This window comes from Gossypium arboreum, chromosome 3 (assembly GCF_025698485.1).
Source record: "Gossypium arboreum isolate Shixiya-1 chromosome 3, ASM2569848v2, whole genome shotgun sequence".
Lineage (NCBI taxonomy): Eukaryota > Viridiplantae > Streptophyta > Magnoliopsida > Malvales > Malvaceae > Gossypium > Gossypium arboreum.
The window spans coordinates 132199136-132222344 of NC_069072.1; the positions used below are offsets into that span (position 1 = coordinate 132199136).

The 23209-nt window shown below is 33.3% G+C and overlaps 1 protein-coding gene and 1 long non-coding RNA gene across 2 annotated transcripts; one reads left to right on the plus strand and one right to left on the minus strand.

Annotated features, from left to right (window-relative positions):
* Positions 1-7021: 7021 nt before the first annotated feature.
* LOC128290420 (uncharacterized) lies at positions 7022-7906 on the minus strand. Its single transcript, XR_008280258.1, has 2 exons — positions 7855-7906; positions 7022-7229 (listed from the first exon to the last, which is right to left on the minus strand). It is a non-coding gene; the product is annotated as an uncharacterized LOC128290420 (long non-coding RNA).
* Positions 7907-19731: 11825 nt separating this feature from the next.
* LOC108488692 (S-type anion channel SLAH3-like) lies at positions 19732-21747 on the plus strand. The gene is made up of 4 exons (XM_017792980.2): positions 19732-20112; positions 20194-20964; positions 21039-21070; positions 21142-21747. The coding sequence occupies exons 1-4, from the start codon at positions 19792-19794 to the stop codon at positions 21494-21496; spliced, it is 1479 nt and encodes a 492-aa protein (XP_017648469.2). The 5' UTR covers positions 19732-19791; the 3' UTR covers positions 21497-21747.
* The last annotated feature ends 1462 nt before the right edge of the window (positions 21748-23209 follow it).

Here is a 23209-nt window from a genome sequence, read left to right on the forward strand (position 1 = left end):
ATCATCTAACATCATAAATTTCTTTACTTCTCAATTTCTATCTTCTTCTTTATTCCTTACCTTCTTTCTTACCGACCTTTCCTTTTCATAAGTATAATCTACTTTTCCTTTGCTGTTAATTCACTGTAATTTAACTCGTATCCTGACCCGTTGAACCACTCGGAATACTAAGGATACTAGGGTCGTTCCTGTCTATCAATATCCTGCCAATGCCATGTCTTTGACATGGACTTACATGAATTATTCCTGTCTCCAATGCCATATATAATATGGACTTACATGGCTCAATCCTGTCTCCAAAGCCATATTTCTAATATGGACTTACATGGCTCATTTCATTACGTCACATCAACCCTAATATCCTAACATTCCTAGGGTTCAACCGGCTTTCTAACACTTTTCCTCTGTCACTTCACCTTAAATTCGACTTTAAATATTTTCATAACATAAATATATAAATGCTGAAATTGACAATAATAATGTAAAATAAAAGAATATTGCATTTATTTATGTAAACTTACCTCGATACAAAATGTGACTAAACTTTACAATTTAGTCCTTTACTTTTCTTCTCCCCGATCTACTCTCGAATTTCGCTCTTCTTGATCTATAATAGCAAATTTAGCTTATTTAATATCAACATTTATCAAAACAACCCTTTACTCAAACTTTGGAAAAATTACATTTTGCCCTAAACTTTCACATATTTGCACTTTTTCCCCAAGGCTCGTAAATTAAACTTCATCCTATTTTCTTATGTTTTATGACATGCTGATAATTTTTCCCTTCTATGACAACATCAAATTCACACACTAACATGTACTTATGACTATTAGGTATTTTTACCGATTAAGCCTTTTACTCGTTTTCACTTAAAACCAAGTAGCACAAGTTGTCTAACATAATTTAAAACCTCATATTCCATCATAAAACATCAAAATACACAAATTTTACCTATGGGTATTTTTCCAAATATGATTCCTAACTTAAATTATTGCTAGCATAAGCTTTATCGAGCTAGGGACTTCAAAACGTAAAGATCATTAAAAGCGGGCTTGGAATCACTTACTATGAAGCTTGAAAGTTGGAAAAACCCCAGCTATGGAGAGAGGTAAGGTTCGGCTGGTAACTTGAAGAAGATGATACAATTTTATCATCTTTTACCTTTTATTAATGTTAATAACCAAATGACCAAAATGCCCTCCTTACTAAACTTTCAAAAATTCCTTCCATGTCCTAATTTTGTCCATGAACTTAAAATTGGTCAAATTACCATTTAAGATCTCCTAATTAATATTCCAAAATAATTTCATACTAAAACTTCTAGAATGCAAGTTTTGCAAATTATTCGATTTAGTCCCTAACCTCAACTTAAGCACTTTATGCATAGAATTTTATTACGAAATTTTCGCACAATCATGTAATCATACCATGAACCTCAAAATAATAATAAAATAATTTTTTTTACCCCGGATTTGTGGTTTCGCAACCACTATTCCGTTTAGGCCCTATTTCGGAATGTTACATTTCTCCCCCCCTTTAGGGATTTTCGTCCCGAAAATCTTACCTGTGAAGAGATATGGGTACTGTTTTGATAGCCTCTTCGGGTTCCCATGTAGCCTCGTCTACCCCATGTCTATTCCATAGTACTTTCACAAGAACAATACTTTTGTTCCTTAATTGCTTTACCTCTCGAGCTAGAATCTTTCTGGGTTCTTCACCGTAAGTCATGTCCGGTCAATCTCAACCTCTGTTTGAGAAATCACATGTGACGGATCTGAACGATAATGACGTAGCATAGACACATGAAATACATTATGAATCTTCTCTAACTCAATCGGCAAAGCTAACCGATATGCTAATGGTCCGACTCTCTCAATCACTTCAAACGGTCCAATAAAACGTGGACTTAGTTTGCCTTTCTTGCCAAATCTGAGAACTTTCTTCCACGGGGATACTTTCAAAAAAACTTTGTCACCAACTTGATATTCGATCTCTTTTCTTTTTAAATCGCATACGACTTACATGCATCTGTCGCTTTTAAACAATTTCGATAACTTTCACTTTTCTTCCGCTTCTTTAACTAGATCAACCCCAGTAAATCGGCTTTCTTTAAGCTCATCCAATATAAAGGTGTGTGGCATTTACGTCCATACAAAGCTTCATAAGGTGCCATCTTCAAACTTGACTGATAACTATTATTGTAGGCAAACTCTATCAATGGTAAGTATTTTCCCAACTACCTTGAAATTCTAATACACAACATCTAAGCATATCTTCAAGTACACGAATAACTCTCTCGATGACCATCGATTCGAGGGTGAAAAGCCGTACTAAAACTCAACTTCGTACCTAAAGCCTCTTGTAACTTCTTCCGAACCGTGAAGTAAATCTTGGATCTCATGCGAAATGATCGATAATGGCACTCCATGTAGTCTAACTATCTCCGAAATGTATAACTTCGGCCAACTTGTCAAGTGAATAATCCATACGGATTGGGATAAAATGAGTCGACTTAGTTAGCTTATCAATCACAACCCATATCGCATCTTTCTTTTTCAGTGTTAACGGTAATCCTGTCACAAAATCCATAGTAACTCGTCCCATTTCCATTCCTAACTAGCACAAAGTTGCAATAATCCCGAGGGTACCGATGTTCGCCTTTACCTGTTGACAAATCAAGCATCTAGAAACAAACTCTAAAATATCTCTTTTCATTCCTACCCACCAATACAATTTCTTCAAATCATTATACATTTTTGTACTGCCTGGATGAATAGATAAAGAACTGCTATGTGCTTCCTGTAAAATCTTCCGAATAAGCTCATCATTCTTTACTACACAAATTCTGTCTCTAAACATCAAACAACCATCAGAACCAATCCAGAAATTTGATTCTATGCCTGACTCACATTGAACTCTTTTAGCTTGTAACTCATTATCATCTTTCTGAGCTTCAAAAATCTCTTCAAGAAATACCGATTTGGCTCTAAATTCAGCTAAAATAGAACCATCATTTGACATGGCTAAATTGGTATTCAAAGCTCGCAATGTAAATAAAAGTTTCCTGCTTAAAGCCTCAGCAACTACATCTGCCTTACCTGGGTGATAATCAATCACTAACTCATAATCTTTAAGCAATTCCAACCATCTTCTTTGCCTCAAATTCAAATCTTTTTGAGTCATCAAGTATTTCAAGCTTTTATGATCGGTAAATATCCGGCACCTTTCACCATACAAATAATGTCTCCAAATCTTCAATGCAAATACAATAGTAGCTAGCTCTAAATCATGTGTCGGATAGTTTTTCTCATCTGGCTTCAATTGTCTAGAGGCATAAGCAATTACCTTTCCTTCCTGCATGAGTACACAACCGAGCCCATTCAAGGATGCATCATCAAATCACAAATTCTTTACCCTGTTCCTATTGTACTAAGATAGGAGCTTCCGTCAACAATGCTTTTAACTTGTCAAAACTTTGTTGGCACTTATCAGTCCATTCAAACTTAACATCCTTCCGTAGCAGTCTCACAACGGGTAGCTATCATGGAAAATCCTCCACAAATCGTCTATAATATCCAGAAGACCAAGAAAACTTCTAACTTCTGATACATTTCTAGGAGGCTTCCAATCAACAATGGCTGAAATCTTACTCAGATCAACCTTAATACCTTCACCTGAGACAATATGTCCAAGAAAACCAACTTCTCGTAACTAGAACTCACTTTTGCTGAACTTGGCATACAACTGATTATCTCTCAGAATTTGTAAAACTGTTCTCAAATGCTCTGCATGCTCAGTCTCATCATGAGAATAAATCAAAATATCATCAATGAACACAACTACAAACTTATCTAAGTATGGTCTAAAAATTCGGTTCATTAAGTCCATGAAAATGGCGGGAGCATTAGTCAAGCCAAATGGCATCACAAGGAACTCATAATGACCATACCTAGTCCGGAAAGCGTCTTCGGGACATCGACTCTTTAACTCATGAATCGATAGTATCCGGATCTCAAATCTATCTTGGAAAACACAGAGCTCCTTCAATTGATCAAACAAATCATCAATTCTAGGCAATGGATACTTGTTCTTTTTCTGTTACCTTGTTAAGTTACCGATAATCTATGCACAATCTCATCGATCCGTCTTTTTTTCACAAATAGCACTGGTGCACCCATGGTGAACTCTTGGGTCTTACAAAGCCTTTATCTGTTAATTCTCGCAATCGAGCTTTCAATTCTTTCAATTCCAATAGAGCCATTCTATAAGGAGCAATAGAAATGGGCATGGTACCTGGAATCAACTCAATACCAAACTCAACTTTCCTAACAGGAGGCAAACCTGGTAGTTCTTCCGGAAACACATCGAGAAACTCACATACCACAGGCACTGATTCAATTTTCAATTCTGGATCTTTAGTGTTCAACACAAAAGCAAGATAAGCTTCATACCCTTTTCTCAAGTATTTCTGAGCAGGCATAACAGAAATTATGGGAAATGAACTATCTAACTCTTCTGAATTAACCCGAAGAATTTCACCATTTTCATACTTCAACTCAATGAATTTCTTTCCACAATTCACTATCACATCATGTGTAGTCAACCAATCCATACCAAGAATCACATCAAACTCATCAAATGGTAATAGCATGAGATCGGCCGGAAAACAGTAGCCTCTAATCATTAAAGGACAATTTCTACATACTTTATCTACTAATACATGCTTGCCTAATGGATTCGATACTTTAATCATAAATTCTGTAGATTCTATAGGCATACTTATACTAGGCATCAATTTCATACAAACATAAGAATGAGTTGAACCCGGATCAATCAGAGCAATGACATTAATATCATGTAGAGAAAATGTACCCGTAATCACATCGGGAGGATGCCTCTTCGCGTGCACGAATAGCATAAGTCCTTGCAGGGCTCTAACATCCGGTCTCACAAATGAATCTCTAGAGGTACCTCATTATTTGCTCCTACTCCCGGTTGCCTCGGTGATCGCCTCTAGTAGGAGCATTTCCGGATCTAGCACTTTGTGTTACCTCTCGGCTAGCCATTTCTGGACATTCTCGTACAAAATGATCTAGAGCACCACATTTATAGCAAACATTTTCATTTGCCCGACAAGGACCATAATGAAGTCTACCACACCGTGGACACCTCGATCTACCCCGTCGACATTACCTACACTCGTAGTCGAGGTGGTCCGAGCCTTCGGATCCTTAAATCTGCTACCTCTATTCTCGACTAGATTGCCTGCCCAAAAGCTAGATCCGTAGAAAACTCTTTGGGCCTCTTGGATGTAGCCCGAAATGATCTGCTCATCTGTCTCTTCTTTGTATCTTGTGTTTCGTCTCAACTTTGCCTTTTCTTTTAATAGCTCCTCCGCCTTACAGTGCTCTCTCAACTAAAATAACGAACTCTTTTATTTCTAGGACACCCACGACAATGGATATCATCATTTAACCCATCCTCAAACCTTTTACACAGGATAGCCTCTGTGGACACACATTCTTGAGCATATTTACTGAGCCTGACAAATTCACGCTCATAATCGGTCACCGTCATATTGCCTTGTTTCAATTCCAAGAATTCCTTTCTCTTCTGGTCAATAAAGCTCTGACTGATGTACTTTTTACGAAATTCTTCCTGAAAGAAATCCCAAGTGACCCTCTCTTTCGGTACAACTGATACAAGTGTCTTCCACCAGTAGTAGGCTGAGTCTCTAAGAAGTGATACTACACATTTCATACATTCCTCGGGTGTACAAGATAATTCGTCAAAGACTCTGATAGTATTTTCTAACCAAAATTCTGCTCTTTCTGCATCATCATCTTTTGTTGCTCGGAACTCTTCTGCCCCTTGTTTCCTGATTCTATCAACTGGTGGTTTTTCTCTTACCACTGTACCTGTGACTGGGGAAGCTTGAGCTACATGGGTAGCCTGAAAATCATGAGGGGGTGGAGGTCTAACTGCCGATTCGTACGAACGAACTCGGCAAACAAATCATTCAAATCTCAGAAGAGAGCTTCTCGAGTCACTCCTCCCTGATCAACTATTATTGGCCTATTCTCAGATGGCGCTACCCCTTCTGTGGAAGCAGGCACATTACTTTCTACATCATCATCACCAGCTCGCCCGGGATCCATTACCATAAAACAAAATATATTAAAAAAAATCGTCAGGAGTCGTCACACTATCAAAATACAAGTATGGCATGTATAGCTAGACTTTTTCTCACACTAACTGTTCCGAGAACCGACTAAACCTGCTCTGATACCAATAAATGTAACACTCCTTACCCGAGACTGTTTCCAGAATCGAGCACGAGGCATTACTAAACTTAATCTATCCCTTAAATAGGTTTAAATTGTTTATTTAAGCTTTTCGGAATGTGCTGCCATTCTGCGTCGTAGTCGCCTAAAAATTCATATCTTGAGTTTCGAAACTCGAAATTAAGATCCGCAAATTTTTCCCGAAACTAGACTCATATATCTATCTACTAATTTTTTTCATAGATTTTTGACTTGGCCAATTAGTACAGTTTATTAGTTAAAGTTTCCCCTATTTCAAAACTCGACTGCACTAACCTCTTGTTACTACGAACCATATTTCTTCCTGTAAAAAATTCATATCACTAAGCCGTTTGTTTCTCTTAAAACTAGACTCAACAAGGATTATAACCATATAAATTATACCTTCTAATTAGTTTTGTACAATTTATGGTGAATTTACAAAGTTGAAACAGGGGGTCCAGAAATTGCTCTGACCCTGTTTCACTAAAACTCAGATATATCATGAAATATAATACCTTTACCTATTTTTCTTATTCCATAAGAAAATAGACATAATAAGCTTTAATTTCATATATTATTCATATTCAAACTATGTTTCTACAATTTTTAGTGATTTTTCAAAGTTACATCATTGCTGTTACTTGAATCTATTTTTAGGTTACTTTCACATTTTTCATAATTTTCATGTGATAATCACCATTCAATCATACATATTAATAAACATGCATATCATCGGCCATTTTTATTAGCTAATCACTAGCAAGTATTTACACATCATTCATTGTTCATATTATACCAAAAGTGGCTAAGTTTCTATACATGCCATACACAAAACAAAACGTCTAATTATACCGAGTTATTTCTTTGATAGTGTGATCGGCCTCCGACGTTTCCTTCGATCCCCGAGTGGCTAGATAAGTACTATAAGAAGAAGAAAATAAAGAGATTAAGCACTAGGCTTAGTAAGCTTACAAGCAAATAAATCACAACATTCAACATAATGGATAATTATGCATAATATCATCTAACATCATAAATTTCTTTACTTCTCAATTTCTATCTTCTTCTTTATTCCCTTACCTTCTTTCTTACCTGACCTTTCTTTTTCATAAGTATAATCTACTTTTCCTTTGCTGTTAATTCACTGTAATTTAACTCGTATCCTGACCCGTTGAACCACTCGAATACTAAGGATACTAGGGTCGTTCCTCGCTCATCAATATCTCGCCAATGCCATGTCTTTGACATGGACTTACATGAATTATTCCTGTCTCCAATGCCATATATAATATGGACTTACATGGCTCAATCCTGTCTCCAAAGCCATATTTCTAATATGGACTTACATGGCTCATTTCATTACGTCTCATCAACCCTAATATCCTAACATTCCTAGGGTTCAATCGGGCTTTCTAACACTTTTCCTCTGTCACTTCACCTTAAATTCGACTTTAAATATTTTCATAACATAAATATATAAATGCTGAAAATTGACAATAATAATGTAAAATAAAAGAATATTGCATTTATTTATCAGTAAACTTACCTCGATACAAAATGTGACTAAACTTTACAATTTAGTCCTTTACTTTTCTTCTCCCGATCTACTCTCAATTTCGCTCTTCTTGATCTATAATAGAAAATTTAGCTTATTTAATATCAACATTTATCAAAACAACCCTTTACTCAAACTTTGGCAAAATTACATTTTTGCCCCTAAACTTTCACATATTTGCACTTTTTCCCCAAGGCTCGTAAATTAAACTTCATCCTATTTTCTTATGTTTTATGACATGCTGATAATTTTTCCTTCTATGACAACATCAAATTCACACACTAACATGTACTTATGACTATTAGGTATTTTTACCGATTAAGCCTTTTACTCGTTTCACTTAAAACCAAGTAGCACAAGTTGTCTAACATAATTTAAAACCTCATATTCCATCATAAAACATCAAAATACACAAATTTTACCTATGGGTATTTTTCCAAATTTGATTCTAACTTAAATTATTGCTAGCATAAGCTTTATCGAGCTACGGACTTCAAAACGTAAAGATCATTAAAAGCGGGCTTGGAATCACTTACTATGAAGCTTGAAAGTTGGAAAAACCCCAGCTATGGAGAGAGGTAAGGTTCGGCTGGTAACTTGAAGAAGATGATACAATTTTATCATCTTTTACCTTTTATTAATGTTAATAACCAAATGACCAAAATGCCCTCCTTACTAAACTTTCAAAATTCCTTCCTTGTCCTAATTTTGTCCATGAACTTAAAATTGGTCAAATTACCATTTAATATCTCCTAATTAATATTCCAAAATAATTTCATACTAAAAACTTCTAGAATGCAAGTTTTGCAAATTATTCGATTTAGTCCCTAACCTCAACTTAAGCACTTTATGCATAGAATTTTATTACGAAATTTTCGCACAATCATGTAATCATACCATGAACCTCAAAATAATAATAAAATAAATTTTTTTCTATCCCGGATTTGTGGTTTCGCAACCACTATTCCGTTTAGGCCCTATTTCGGAATGTTACATATTAAGATTTAAGTTGAATGTGAATTAGATTTATTTGATGAATAAATATATGTATGTGAAATTGAATTGTATGATTGAATTGAGTATTGTTGGTATGCATATGAATTTGAATTGAGAAATATGTGAGAAAATGTGGTTAAAGTGCAATTGATGTGAATTGACTGAAATAGAGGAAGTAATCCGATACCCTATTAACTAGTCAGGCTTAGTGGATATAGTTGGCACACCATAGGAATGGAAAGGTTCAGGGATACTTCAACTTCGAGTCGATGAGACACTTGATATGTCATTATTGCTTCGGATAGATTCGATAAGGCGTTGGTCGCCACTTTGCTTTGGTTTAGCCGATGAGACGTTGGTCGTCACTTATTTGCTTCGAACTATCCGATGAGGCATTGGTTGCCATTCAAGTGTGTTTGGTTGAATCCGTGTATCCGTCAAAGTCTGAGTCATGTTAATAGGGGAAAATAAGTGAAATAATAAAATCATATGAATTTGATTAATTGAGCTATTGAATGAAATGAGAAAGTGATATTGTAAGATGGAATGTGAGATGAAATTTGTAAAGAGATTGAAGGTATAAACCAAAAGTTCATGAAGTGTTCATATCTGAAATGTGAATTGAATAATTGTATGTGGCAGAGAGATGAATCATAGGTTCATGAGTTATTTGAAATCTCATTAATGATTTATTGGATTTATCATTGGAAAATATATGATGGAAATATAATAGTTTGGTATGAATTTATATATATATGATTTGTATGTATGATTTGCTAATTATCTATGTATGTTATGATATTTTATTATTGTTATAATTTGAATTATGATAATACCATTGAGTATTTCCAATACTCAGCGTACGGTTATTTCCCGTGCGCAGGTTTGGTAAAGTTGAAGTTCAGTAAACATCCGAGTCAATCCTGACCTCAGCTTAGTTTCTGGTGATGAATCTATATTTTGGAAATGTGGCATGTATTAGGTTTTATTTTAGTCACCTTAATATATTTATGTTTTGGGTGTAAGTAATTTGTAACTTTTAAGAAGTATTTGAAATGAATAGATGAATGTTATTTGATCAAGATTTATAAGTAAATGTTTTGGGCATGAATTAGGTGTGTTTAGTATGTGAAAATAGCTTAAAAATGGTGAAAAATTAGGTTTTCACACAGCCTAGTCACACGGGCGTGTGCCCAGGCCGTGTGGCAAAGTTAGACTTGCCCACAGGTTAGTCCCACAGCCGTGTGAGTAAGTCAGATCTGCCCATAGGCTGGCCCCATGGCCATGTGAGCCCCAAGGGCATGCCACACGGGCATGTCCTAGGCTACACGGGCGTGTGCCCCTATTCTCAAGGAAAAGTTTCCAAAGTTCCCGGTTTAATCCCAAAACTCTTTTTAAGTATATTTTGGGCCTCGTAGGTAAATATTAGGGTCTTAAAGGTGGAATTTAAGAAATTTTAAATTGAAATATAGATTTATGACTCGGTGTTGTTCGTTATTAGTGTTTAATTTCGGTAATGCCTCGTAACCCTGTTCCGGCGACAGGTTGGGGTTAAGGGGTGTTACATCAGATAAAGAAACTTGTCCAATACCTCAGACTTGCTTTTGATAAGATACATCCAAGTGTACTTAGAATAAGCATCAACAAAGGAGACATAATAAAAGTGACCTTCAGATGCTACAGGAGCAGGACCCCACAAATCAGATATAATGAGTTCAAAAGGATCTGCATAAACAGTAGTTGAGAGAGAAAATGGAAGCTTATGAAACTTGCCAAGTTGACATGCTGAACAAACTGAACTTAACCTACAATTTTTTAAAACAACATTATATTTTTGAAGAACTGTCATAACAGTTTTATTACAAGGATGACTAAGGCTTTTGTGCCATAAATGAAAGATCGAACCACTAGAAGTAGGAGACTTCATATGAGTGGTGTGAGCAGTAGCTAAAGAATTTGAAGCAGTGTTGAAATTCTGAGTGCTTGACAGATCGAACTAGTACAAGCCATCATGAATGCGGCCCACCAACAAGATACCCTATCTTGATATCCTTCAGAAAGCAATAGAAAGGATGAAATTCAAAATAAACTTGATTATCATTAGTAAATTGGGCAACAAACATTAAGTTTTTGCTGATTCGTGGAACATGCAATACATTTTTCAAATGAAAAACTCTGTTTGAACTGGCAAAGAAGGAAGAACCAATGGGAGCTACTGGTACAGACACACCATTTCCTATGAAAAGCCTGTTGTTACTTGTATATTGTGTTGCCTCCTGCAGATTATCCAGGTCATTAGTAACATGAGTGGATGCTCCTGAGTCTGGATACTAGAATTTTGTGTTCAGATAGCTTGTGGGAAACTGTCCTTTTGTAGAGGCAGCATTAGCTTGCAAACCAGGATGTTGCACAGTGTTCCTTTGGAAACAACAATGAGAGCCTTCACATGGTGATCTTGAAGAATCTTGAAACGGATGACAGTGTACTTGCATTGTCTGATTAGAAACACTTTCAAAATACTCATCAAATCGATAGTAACACTTCTGGATTGTGTGACCAATTCGACCACACAACTAGTATTGATGTTTGTTATGAGCAAACCTCCTCCCTCTGCCTCGAAATGTTTTAGAACCACTACCCCTGTAGGGTGGTCTAGAACCTCTGTCAAACTGTCATGCATTTCTATCATCAGTACCACGTTGTTGAGCAACGCTAACCTGTAAGGGCATACTCGAAACAAAATCTTATTGTCGAGCCTCACAATCAGTTAGCATTTCAGTAAGAAGATCAAGAGGAACACTCATTACTGAAGCCACAACACGAATTGACTCATATTCTACTAACAGACCAGTAAGAATGATGCTAATTTGTTCCTGCTCAGAAATAGCATTGCCTGCAGCCATCAAGGTATCACACAAACTTTTGATCTTGGCCAAGTGCTCTTTAATGGTTAACTGCCCTTTCTTTTGGGAATACAAAGGATGCCTTAGAGTAGAAACTGTTATAGTGGATTTGGTAGCAAAGTGCTGAACAACTATATTCCATACATCAAAACTCGATCGAGCACCAATAAGATGCACCAAGATATCATCACAGATAGTAGACAATAACCAGGAAGCTAACAGCTTATCTTGTTGCTTATGAAATAAAAAGTCAGCGTTAGCAACAAGGTTGCCATCTCTGTCAACAATAGACTGTAGAGGAACATTGATAATACCAAGAACAAACTCATGCAACCCATACCCCTCAAGAATTAACAGAACCTGTTGTTTCCATAAAATAAAGTTATGCTCACCTAGTTTCACCGTATCATGTTTGGGAAATTGTTGAATCTTTTGCAATGAATCACAACCAGGATTAGAAGAGGAGCCAGCTACATGTGTAGCCGTGTTGATTGATTGACGATTATCATTGTAGCGACGTAAAATTTTCGCTTGGTCACTAATTGTGGCGATTTAGTGAAAACTTGACAAACTGAAATTTGATTTTAAAATAAAGAGGGGAGTCGCCACCGATCCTTTTTTTAGGTGTGATCGGACACCTAATAAATCACTTTTTTGATAAGAAAATTTATTCTTGAACAAAAATAAAGGCCAAATTTGGGTCTACGTGAAAAATAGAGCAAAGTTGGGTTCGGGAGTCGGTTACGCGCGAGGAAGGTATTAGCACCCTCGCAACGCCCAAAATTGGTATATTGTAAAACACGTGTTGTCTTGATTTTCAAAAATACGAGTTCAATGTAAGATTTAATCGTGATCTGATTGAAAAGACGAGAAATTTTTGTTTTTCGATTTTTTAGTAGGGTGTCCCGTTTTTAACACGAGCCGACGAATTTCACCCAACATAGAGATGAAATCGATGACTTGATATTAAATCGGTACATTGCCTTATGTATTGAAATTAATTAGAAAACGAGAATAAAATTTTCGAAATAACGCAAAGCAAATTAATATGAAATAAAAATGAATAAAAGACAAAGCTAGAAATATATTGAAGCTAATATAAGTGTGACAATAATATTAAAAATGATAAAGATATATGCGATATTAGACGTAATACTAGAATTAAACATGAAATAGAAACAATGAATATATATACATAATAATGATATTAAGAGTATGTACATAATATATATATATATATATATATATATAAATAGTAATAATGTTAGAAATATACCATATATAGTTTTTGAAGTATATACCTAAGATAGTAAAAATATAACTAGTAATGTTAAAATATATACATAGTATATACATATATATATAAAATAAACATTGAAAAAATGTATGTACATGATATATATGAAAATATATAAACAATAATATTAAAATAAAAATAACAAGTGATAATAATGAAAATAATAGGTGTAATAAATAATATAATGATATATGAAAATAATATTATATAATACTATTATATACACGGATAATAAAATATGTACTAATATAATAGGAAAAATAAATGAAATAATATATACATAATATGATATTTAAAAATATAGTATTAAAAGCATGATATATATATATACTAATAATAGTAATAGTAAAATACTAATGAATAATAGTCTCAAAAGAATATGTAAACAACAAAATGTATAGGTGAAAATAAAAACAAATAAAGAGAATTAATAACGCTACATGTGCGTAAGCATATATTCATACATGGAAAATGTATATACATAATATTAATATTTAAATACATATAATATAATATTTAAGCAAAAATCGTATATAATATATGCATACTTGATATAGTATTTAATATATATATATATATATATAAATATGACTAACAACATTTAAGGACATACACCTAATATAGTATAAATGTATTTACATATGTAATATAGAATGTAAAATATACCTAATATATTAAAAGGGTAAATATATAATATAAAATTTAAGAGAAATAATAATAACAAAAACTATTAATAATACAAGATAATATATATCTAAGTATTAAGTAAAATAATACTGATGCTAATACATAATAAATATAACAATAATAGTAAAAATAATAGTAAAATTAAAATAAAATAATGAGAAACAGTAAAAAGGTGAAATGGAATTAAAAATGGAGTTCTAGGGTAAATTTAAAAGAAATAAAGGGAAAAAGTACTAAATTACACGCGCGAACAAATCAGAGGGACTAGATCGGGCAATAAACCATTCGGCCTAAAGCCCACAGCAGCAGAGGGACCGAAATGAAACAAAAACAAAACTTCTAGGCAAAATTAAAAATAAAAAAATGAATTATAAAGCTATAAAAAGCGGAAGGGCTAAAAGTGCAATTAGCCTTTCCGTTAAAAAACACGCGGATCCTAGGCCAGAGCGAGTCGGATCGGGTCGGGCTATGGCAAAACGACGTCGTTTTGGGGCTAAAGGGCAGCCTCCAAAACGACGTCGTTTTGGGAGGCTATATAAGGGCCAAAATTTTTTAAAATTCTCATTTGCAGCAACAAAAATAAAAAAAGGAAAGGGGAGAGGGGAGAGGAGAGCTGGCCATGGGCGATTTTTCCACCATGGGCACCGCTAATGCGTCTGCAGTGGCTTTAAAAGGTAAAATTTTTATTTTTATTTATTATTATTATTTTTTAAATATATATCTGTTAAATATATATGTTTATAAAAACAATAGGTTTAAGAATGGGAAAGAAATAAAATAAATCACCTTTGGTATTTGCTTTTCAAGTTTTGTATATCTTGGTCCTCTGATTCGGTACTATACTTGTACTTTTGTATCAATGGAATTTGCTATTCTTGTATTGTCTAGGAATCGAATGCTTTTTCTTTCTTATCAAAAAAAAAAATTGTCGAATCCCCCTCCCTTTACATTTGTTTTTGATGACTTTTTATAGCCTTTGTACAAATCTGTTTCTCTATATTTTGCTGCTTGCGTGCTCTGTTTGATTTTGCAGGTGGAGCAGGTGGTGGATGTGGTGGTGGCAGAGGCTGGTATGGTGGTGGCAAAGACTGACAGTCAGGAGCAAGTGGGGAGGGTGGTTGCGGCTAAGGGCTGATTAGGGTTAGGTGTTTTTGTGTTTTTTTTTTTTGTTTTGGGTTTGGGCTGATGTATGTTGGATTTGGGTATTATTTGGTGGGTTTTAGTATTGGGTTATGGGTATGGTTTGGTGGGTTAGATGGTTTTTTTGTAATTGGGTTTTGGTTGTTAGTATTTGGGGTTTGGGTTAGTATTTAGGAATGGGTTGGCAAAATTAGGTATGTACAATCATCATCATTGCCAGAAACTGCTTCTATCGCCATGGTAGAAGCACAAAGAAGAAACACAAAGAAAAAAAAAACTTACTGCTTAGATACCATAATGAGAACTATAGAAATGAATCAAGAGAAGTAAATTGATTGAATAATCTTGATTTTCAGAGTACATTGCACTGCATTTATAACACAATGTATTAATAGTTAACTAACTGTGACAACCATACTACTAAGATCTAACTACTAGCTACTAACTGCCATAACCGTTTCCATTCCTTAGCAAGTGTTATTCATAAAATCTTGGAATGCTCCTTGATTTAACCAATGACAACACTCATTGAACACATCCTGACCCACAACATGCCAACAAGATTGATAAAAGGCAGGGTTCATACCGTCCGAACTTAAAGCCTTGTCCGGGTGCATCTTCATGACCGCCGCTTTGAATTCATGGCGCAAACAATGCTGCATTCTGACTAGACTCCATAGAAGCGAGTAAAATCATAAAACTACTGAAATCCGACTTAGCCGAAGCAGCAAAAAAACCTTCAAAATAAATATACTTTATTTATCCTTTATTTTTATATTTTAAAATATAAATAATTTCCAAAAAGAACATGCGTTTAGATGAGAAATTCGGGGAGAAAAATCCTATTAAAATTATCAACAAATCTACAAATTAATTTTTCTTGGTTTCCATTTCATATTTTTATCATTTCAATGATAAATATTTCAGCATCATTTAATGCATTTAAGAAATTGTTTTCTTAAATTTTCATTAATAATTGAATGCTTGATGAAAAAACAAACAGAATAAAGTTTCCTTCAGATTAGATCAATGAAATTCAATAGTTAAATAATTTTATAAGCATTATTGTGGAAATTATTTTTTCTTTACCGACTCATTTAACTTTTCAAATAGCCTCTATAGTTCATTAGATTATCAAAGGCAAATCAAGTCCACTCATTAAACCCATGTTTTGGGCTTTTGTTTTTCTTCCAATGTTAGATATAATGTGAAATTTAACTCCTCAATATTTATATATATATATATATTTGTTAGTTTGATTGTTATTTTATTTTTGAGTTAAATTCAACCTTAAATCATTTTAAAACAGTAAATTTTAATTATATTTAAATTTATTTTTAATGAAAATATTGATTAAAATATTAAAGTTTTATACATGACTGTCTATATGGTAATTACAAGTATTTATGGGTTGGTCCTAAGCATGATATTAACATATTTTATGCTTGCCTAAATTCGGATCGACCTAAAAAATTAGACTTAAAATTTTACCTAAACTTATCCATATTTATAAATTATTAACCCAAACCCATTTTAGACCCGTCCATATTATTTTTTAATTATTTTTAAAAATATTTATTTTATTTTAATATTTAATAAATTTATATATTTTTATTTATTAAAAATTTTTATACAATCATTTTAATATTATTCATACATTAGGCATACCGTTTGACCAAGGGTAGTATACTTTAATAATTAGATAAACTTGTGCTAAGACTTTACTATTTTCTTCAGTCACTTTCAAACATGGTGGCTTTAATTTATTTAGTTTTTTTTTTTTTATTTCTTCGAAACATCATATCAGAATTCAGATATAGATCATAGCATTAGATTTAGTTGTACCTTTTTCAACCGCAGGTTTCTTAATAATAGCAAAGATGAACTGTGTTTGTCTTTGAAAATATAATTAATATAACCATCACAAATGTACAGGTAATTAATGATGCTTCCCATGGCTCATCAACTACCATTTTTTTAATTTCCAACCAGCTGGATCATTTTTTATAAAAGAAAATCTACAGCGAACACAATTTGTCTTTTTCCAGGAAAATAATGCCGCAATAATAATAACAAAAAAAGCGTCAATTTAAAGTACATCGGTTAGCACAAGACTGACCCACATTGGACTCAAATTTATATCTGGTCTGCCTGCCTGACTGCCTGTTTCTAGAAAACGTGTATTGGTTGTGGTTCTTAGTGTGTTTTTTTGGACCACATCGGATTTCTTTCTCCTACATATATATATATATATATATATATATGCTATTTTTCTGATTTCAGAGTTCATCTTCAACTCACAGAACTCGTTTTGGAACCATTTATATTTTCTCACTGTTCTTCCCATTTGTTTTAGAGCTTCCAGCATCGGCATCTGAGATCAGCGACGCCGCATTATCCCAGGTGAAGCAGCCGAGTTTGGAGGTTAGAATGGATCATAACGGCGAGCTTCCGGCTTCTGTAGAGGTGAAGGAATGTCATGCATCTGGCTTTGATAGCATCTGCGTAAGTTTACACCTTTTTTTATAGTAAATGTGTTTCTCTCGTGGCAATACTTAGACTTAATTTCGATGGGCGGTGTGTTTACCTTTGATAAGGTTAAAAATAATTGTAGTGGTGAGATTAGATACCGTAGCAGTGAGATTAGAAACAATACTGGAGTGTGTGTTTGGATTCAAACGCAGCTGTAGCGGTGAGGTGATAATAAAAAATGACTATTAAAGATATCATATTAGAATTAATTTATAATAGAAGTTTTTTAAATTATTTTACTTTTTAAAATTATTAAAATATGTGAATTTATAATTTATTTAATAAAATATTAAAATGTATTTTCTAATATTTTATTATAAGACTCGTTATTTATGAGTAAAATATTTTCCGAAATTATGATTTACTTTTCGAAAATAATTTACTTTTCTCAGTGTTGGATGAATCTATGTAAAATATTTTCCGTTGTTTGGTAGATTTCAAAAATATTTTATAAAAGCTGTTTTAAATTAAACAAATATATATTTAAAATTTATTATCTTTTCATTGTTTATTTGAGTTTATTATATATATATTAATAAATTTATATTTTAAATTGTTTTTACATATATTGCAATGATTTTAAGTGCCAACTAGATTTTAAGTATATTGTTAATACATACTTCATCAGGCTAAATTATACAGTTTTCACTCAAATGCATAATTTAGCCGGATGAAGTATGCACAAACACCCCATATAAGGGTAAAATAAACAGTTGTTTTCTTCCCAAATCTGATAACAAATGAGGTTGGGAGAGAAATTAATTTAACTTGCAAGGATAAAATGATAAAATAATAAATAAAACTATGAGTATTTTTGTCTATTAAAAATACCCACTGCCCCAATGCCCTTAATTGCAGCTGAAACCTCCAGCCCCTTTTCAGCACAGCAGTGAGGTTGAAATTGATTTTCACTGAACTGAACTGCTGAAACAAACAACATATCAGTGAGATTAAAAGCATAAACCTACCCCAACTGTACCTCACTGGCGATAAAAGCGAAACCAAACGAGGCCTTAATATGGGATCTTTTTGTCTTCATAAATTATGTATAGTCCTTGTCATCAGATATGATTTTAAATATGTAAACTAATCCATTTATGTCAGATTTAGATGTATTAAAAAGAATATGACAGATTTTTTTGTAAATTTTTTCTAACCCCATTAAATTATTAATAAGGATATGTTTTAGTCATTTTAAATAAAAAAAGTTACAATTTGATCATTAGATTATATGAAAGTTTTCATTTAAGTCACTAGGTTATTAAAATCATTGTTGTTTGGTATTTTTTGTTCGCATAATCTGCAACAATCAAAAGCTCTCATTCCTCTTATCTGATCTCCAATATTAGCCATCAGATCGATTTGAATTTAATGTATGTTATTTTACTCTTTGATAGGTACTGATCTACTGTATCGATCGTCAAATTGTCGCTTGAAGCTCGTTATCTAAACTTTTCTTTTTGAAAAAAATATAACAGCCAATGATTGAATAAAAATATTCGAATAGTTCAGTGACTTAAATAAATTTTTTTGAATAGTTTAATGATTATTTTGTAACATTTTGAAGTTAAGTGATCAAAACGTAAACTTACTAATAGTTTAATAATTGTGGGCTATAATTTATCCTTTATTAAATAAGTTCTTATGCTTTATTGTATTCTAATGTTCTTACCTTTTGAGTTATATCTAATTTAGTGCTGATTTCAAATGAAATGTCGATTAATGTTAACAATTTATTTAGGTATGAATTCAAGGTTAGAGGCTGATTTTGATACAGGTTGAAGATTAAGGGCTTATTTGGTATAAATTAAAGTTTAAAGTGCTTATTTGGGTATAACAAAATTGTAAGCGTTTATTTAAATAAAATAGTATATTTCATGGGTTTTATTTAAGATTTTAGCTTTTTATTTTGTCATACTTCCACTTTCTTTTCATTTAGTATGTCATCATTACAAATATATTTGTACTAAAACTTAAATAATATTTTATTTTCTTACTCTAAAAATAGTAATTAGTAGTTATATGAAAAATAAACTGATCATTTTGTTAAAATTTTTTTATTTCTAGTTTGAAAAATTAATTTTGTACATCACCATAATATATATATGGCGCACCACGTGTCATCTCTTGATTATTCCATTATTATATTAATTTTTAACAATATAAATGATAAATTTTTAATAAAATGATTTGCGTATTAAAATTAAATTACTCTTTTTTTTTAAGTAGTAAATTACATATACTTTTACCGTCATACTTACACTTAAACATAATGAAATTGTTTGAAATATATTTGCGCATTTGCAGGTGGAAAATGAAACAAATAATTTCTCAAACCAAATCAAGGTTTGGCAACCCAGCAATGGTGATGAGATGAAGCTTTGTATTTCAATGCCCTCTTCTCCTACTAACCATTGTCATGTTGATGAAGCTAAGGGTTTAGAAAATGGAGTTCCAGATTCTTCAGCTAACATTAAAAACATCAATCAACAACTACATCTCAACCATCAAAAGCTCAAAGACAAGAGGTTTGATTCCTTCAAAACATGGTCTGGTAGACTTGAAAGGCAGCTATCAAATTTACGTGGAAAGCCACAGGAAATTGAATCAGATTCAGAGAATATTGAACCATTGCCACTACCTGTGGACCGATACTTTGATGCATTGGAAGGACCAGAATTAGAGACCCTAAGGGTATCATTTCTAATACCCTCAAATCATAATTAGACCATTGGTTTCTATTGGAAGAACCTGACATTATTTTGTTTTTAACAGGCTTCCGAGGAGATTGTTCTTCCTGATAATAAAACTTGGCCATTCCTCCTTCGATATCCCATTTCTGCATTTGGTATCTGTCTAGGAGTTAGTAGCCAAGCTATCATGTGGAAAACCCTAGCCACTTCACCATCTACAAAGTTTCTTCACATCAACTTGATTATAAATCATATCCTATGGTGGATATCTGTAGCTTTAGTAGCCATTGTTGCTTCCATTTACCTTCTGAAAGTGATTCTCTACTTTGAAGCAGTTCGTCGAGAGTATTACCATCCAATCCGTGTCAACTTCTTCTTTGCCCCATGGATAGCTCTTTTGTTTTTAGCTCTTGGAGTGCCACCTTCACTTGTTTCAAAATTGCCTGTACCTTTATGGTACGTTCTTATGACACCAATCTTCTGTTTGGAGATTAAAATATATGGACAATGGATGTCAGGAGGTCAACGAAGGCTTTCAAAGGTGGCTAATCCTTCAAACCATCTCTCAATCGTTGGGAACTTCGTGGGAGCACTATTGGGTGCATCAATGGGGCTTAAAGAAGGACCTATTTTCTTCTTTGCTGTTGGTCTAGCTCATTACGTAGTTCTTTTTGTAACTCTTTATCAAAGACTTCCAACAAACGACACACTCCCCAAAGATCTCCATCCTGTATTCTTTCTATTTGTTGCAGCACCAAGTGTTGCTTCAATGGCATGGGCTACGATTCAAGGCTCCTTCGACAATGGAGCTCGAATTGCTTACTTCATTGCCTTGTTCCTTTATTTCTCACTGGTATGTTTAGCCTCTTTGAACATCAAGAAAAGTTCCATATGAACAATTTGACTTATAACTTGTACCCTTTGCAGGCAGTTCGGGTTAACTTTTTTCGAGGATTCAAGTATGTATGCATCTCTGTTTGCCTATAATTCAGTGCTATTAGGAAGTCCCTAAATTTCACTTCTTTTGCAGGTTCTCATTGGCTTGGTGGGCATACACATTTCCGATGACCGGGGCGGCGACAGCAGCCATGAGATATTCAAGTGAAGTGACAAATATTGTAACTCAAACACTTTGTGTCACACTCTCCATTGTTGCTACACTTACAGTAACAGCACTACTTGTAACCACCATATTGCATGCCTTTGTCCTACGAGACCTCTTCCCTAATGACATAGCCATTGCCATTAGTGACAGAAAACCCAAACCTCATAAGAAGTGGTTCAATCTTACAGACATTGAAACTTTCTTGAAATTTGCAAGTTCTGACAACAAGGATATAGAAGCTGCCTTAAAGATTCCCACTCCAGAAGCCACATCAGTGTAAAACTTCATCATCATCAGCCTTAGTTTCAACCTTTAGCAGCAGGATCTTGCCGATTTTTGTTCTTTTAGAATCTTCAACACTCGATACATGTGAGGAACATCAGTTTTTGGTTTCCAATGAGCATGTACGCAGAGAGAAATGGAGGTTTCTGGCACTTTTCTGCACCAAAAGTGAAGGAATAATAATATTATTGCAAATTGCAAACATATTGTATTATTATTATTGCTAAAATAAAACCAATCAATTTAAAATCGCATTCTAGTTTTTTTCCCCTTTTTTTCAAAGAGCAGAACGGCCTGCTCTTAAAGCATCTTGTGATTGGTTGTCCGAATGGAAACTTCATATGAGCTTGGTAAGTTCACTATGTCAACTGTTAGAGGCAAATTCATTAGAGCATGTAATATTTAAGGGAAAAAGTTTACCCACCCCAATTTCCAACAGTATAATTCTTGTGATTAATGTAATAAGAAAAACAACATATTTAATGTAAATAATACTTAAAATGAATAATATTTTGTCAGTAATAGTACAATATTATAAAATGTTATTTGCATACAATGTTTAAAAGGAAATATTGTATAATCATAATTTCATTTTCAATCCTCATTGTTTTGATGTCTGCAAATTCGAAAAAATAAATTAGTTATATTAATAAATTTTTACTTATAAAATTAAATTTGTACCACCTTCTTGCATATGTTTTTTCGTGCTTTTTTTGTCTGACTTGACTAAATTTTTTTATGAAGACATTAAAACCCCTCTAGATAATGCAACATATAATTGATCATGAGACAAAACATGTAGTGGCAAATATACTTTTATTGTCGGTACTGTTTGGTTTTGTGCTTTGTTAATAATCATAACAAAACAAAGACGTATTGGAAATTGTTTTCGCTTGAACTGAAAAGGATATCATTCATTTTCTATCGTTGAGAGTAAAATTCTTGATAAAAAGATTTGATTTTGAGCAAGTTGATCAATTGTTATCTCATAGTGTATTACATTATTATGGAAATGTTTGCAAACCATTTTTGTTCCATAGCATAAGCCATTTGATGGATCCAAATTTCTTAAAATTATTATCAGACAATTGACTTTTTAAGATCAATTTGTGTAGAGGCAAACTATTTAGTAGAAGTGTATTCAAGAATTCTTCTAGATATAGTTATTATTTGTATCATCCATAGCTTGGTCGAAACTATTGAATATTTTACTATCACCTGAGAACATGTTTATCATCTTCTCATTGATTTTGTCCACATAGTTGTTTATTGTTGCCAAAATCGCATGATTTGTCATGTATCGTGCTGAAGTTGAATTTTCAGTTCCTTTACCAACTCGAAGGAGGAACTCACCAAATACACAATCTTCTTTAGCTCTCTGTTCTTTGTTAACATGTGTTTCTCCATTTTTTGCCAAAGATATGATATTACCAAACTATGATTAACTATCTGAAGCCGTATTGCTTGTGGCACTATTAGTAAAACTTGTTGAAGATCTCCTCCAAACACTATTATTTTTCCACCAAAAGATCCTAAATTACTCATGATGTCCTTTAAAGTTCTCATCTCATGAGTAGATGATTCTCTTCGTATCAACTTTGTTTGAATGTGGTACACAAACTTATTTCTGTTGGATTCAACGAAATTACATTTCTACTTTAGCCTTAGTTAAATTATTTAATGCAAAAACGAGCTTCAACATTAACATTGA